The sequence below is a fragment of the Oratosquilla oratoria genome, chromosome 15 (assembly GCF_046742065.1).
Source record: "Oratosquilla oratoria isolate Oo_2021 chromosome 15, ASM4674206v1, whole genome shotgun sequence".
Classification (NCBI taxonomy): domain Eukaryota; kingdom Metazoa; phylum Arthropoda; class Malacostraca; order Stomatopoda; family Squillidae; genus Oratosquilla; species Oratosquilla oratoria.
In genome coordinates, this window is record NC_134791.1 from 29402072 (window position 1) to 29404571 (window position 2500).

The following is a 2500-nucleotide window of genomic DNA, read 5'->3' on the forward strand; positions in this document are numbered from 1 at the left end:
TGAGCTTTCGGCTAAGCCCCGCCCATCGTGAGGACCTGACCCTGGGCTATATAGGTCATTTAGGTCGTGGTGCGGTCATTCAGAAGAAGGTTGTCCTTGAAGTATCTTGTGCTTGACAAAAAGTTGTCCCTCCAAGATGAACACCAAGTCTGTTCAGAAACCAAGACTTTCTTTTGGGATCGATGTTATTTTGGGTCTTTCTCCGAAAGAGAACGCCTCAGTGGATAGTCTTGCATCTGTGAAAAGCCTCGACCCTGTTGAGTCGTCAGCCTCTGTTGAGGTTCCTACTTCTGTTCCTGAGGAAGACCTAGCCGCTACTGAAGACCCAGTCTCTACTAAGGACCCAACGTCCGTCGAGAGACCCGACTCTGTAGAGAGACCACCTTCCTCATGCAGTCACTCGAGTGAGGTCTCAGTCTCAAGCCAAGACTCTGGGTCTTGGAGTCTTCCTGAAGAAGTGCCGACAGTCTCTCCAAGGCCAACCCTCCTCGTTCCTTTGCCGTCCTGGAAACCGGCCCTTCCACACCCTTACCTCCCCTACAGGAGCTCCTGTCCGCCTTCTACGAGTGCTACCATTCCCAGAACCCTCCCTCCGAAGGGCCCACCTTTCCTCCGACGACACAAGGCCAACCGGAAACCCCGGACGCCTTTCACCTCGAAGCAGATCCTCGCCCTCGAGATGAAGTTCCGGGAGAGGCAGTACCTCTGCATCACCGAGAGGGCCGAGTTCTCCGCCTCACTCGACTTGACGGAGACCCAGGTGAAGATCTGGTTCCAGAACCGGAGGGCCAAGGAGAAGCGTATAAAGGAGGCAGAGATCGAGCGCCTCTCGCGACCTGTCTTCCCGAATTATACTGGCTTGTTGCCCCTGGGAACGCACCTGCCGACGTTTTCCCTCTCGCACAACGTGGTTCCTTTACTTCGATGAGACCCTCTCCCGGAGGGCCTCCTTCAAGTTCACACCAGACTTCAGACTGTTTTCTTCACGAAGCATCTGCTTGAAGTTCGACTCTGCATTGTCTTGGTAAGTGTACATAATAACCTTATTCTTAAACTTGAATAAAAATGCATTGATTCAGAATACTTTCCTTGTTATACAAACAAGGAGATAAGTGCTATGAAACATTATACTAAGCTAAAATTGTATGAATATACACATATTTATGTACATATTTTCTTTTTCCATAGATGTGAACTTTTTGGAGGCGAGATGTCCATAACGCCGACTCCAGTGTTGTCGACTTGTATTTGCTCGACACTGGACACGTCTTCCAGGTCCCAGACCCGCCTGGACTCTATACATTGCCTGATGCCATGTGTTTATGCCTGGAAGCTCTGTTGCAAGGTTCCTGATTTCATTTAGGGGCTATCGAGTCCTGAAGTTTGTAGGACGTTTCTTCCACATTTCGCCATGACGCGAAATTATATATATATGTATTTTTGTCGAAAAAATAAAAAAGCTACTCTGAGAATGTTTTTCCAAATCCTAGATGTATTTATGAATATGATTTCCACCCTGTCATGGTGCACTATTCTCCTGTCTACTGGCTAGAAGTAGTCGATCATATAAATAAATATCTAGATAAACACATAAATGAATAAATTTGATCATCTACTTGGAGGCAAATAATCACATATAGACATCTAAATATATGGATAAGTAAGTAAGCCATTGTTTCTTATCCTGGGGTGCTCAAATCCATTTTGCGAGCTCCTGGGAAAATCTTTCCTGTATTCGTGTAGTAGCTGTAGTAAAGATACTGCTACACTGCCTAGCCCTGATAATGGGGACTGCTGGTGTCGGGAAATCTTAAACAATGGTGGGATAAAATGTTGAAAAATGGGAACTAAGGAAGTAGCGCAAAGGGAGATAACGTGAAAGTACTATTGATTTTAATTCTATTTCAAATTTCACAACCATACTTTTTATGGACCGCTGTTTGTTGTTTGTTTAGTCATATGTGAGAGTTTACCATCGGAATTGCTAATGCATTTCGAGATTTCATTCGGGTTGTTATCAGACGATTTTATTCACAAATGACAAGAGGAAGTCAATCAGAATTCATATTCTTTTTTTGAGTTTTGTTATTTCTATATAAATTTCAGACTTCAGTTTTGACAATCTCAAATGTCTACTTGCTTGACTGTAAGCCATTTCCCTCTACTGAATAAAATCAACATGGCGGCAGCCAAACGACAGACACCATCCGAAGTCGAAGCTCCATCTGACCAGACTGGAAGCGACGAAGAACGCGTCGCCCTTTCTTGCCCTTCACTAAGGGTCATTTCCCTCGGAAACATCTAAACAAAAACGACCTTACGCAGCGAACGTTCTAGGCGCTCGAAGTGACAGACGCCTCCCTCCCCCGAACCTTTATTTGATGTGATTTTAATGTGACCTTATGAGGTTGTTGGTCCTCCCCCCTACGCTACACTGACCTCCCCCTCGACCTCCCCCCCATTCTCTTTACCTCCCCCCTCCCCAAGTCATCACCCTTCG

General features: G+C 45.8%; 1 protein-coding gene across 1 annotated transcript; it reads left to right on the forward strand.

The window, feature by feature from the left end:
* The first annotated feature begins 136 nt into the window (after window positions 1-136).
* On the forward strand, window positions 137-928 carry LOC143033094 (uncharacterized). Its single transcript, XM_076198294.1, has one exon. It carries the CDS (start codon window positions 137-139, stop codon window positions 926-928), a length of 792 nt encoding a protein of 263 aa, XP_076054409.1.
* Window positions 929-2500: the final 1572 nt, after the last annotated feature.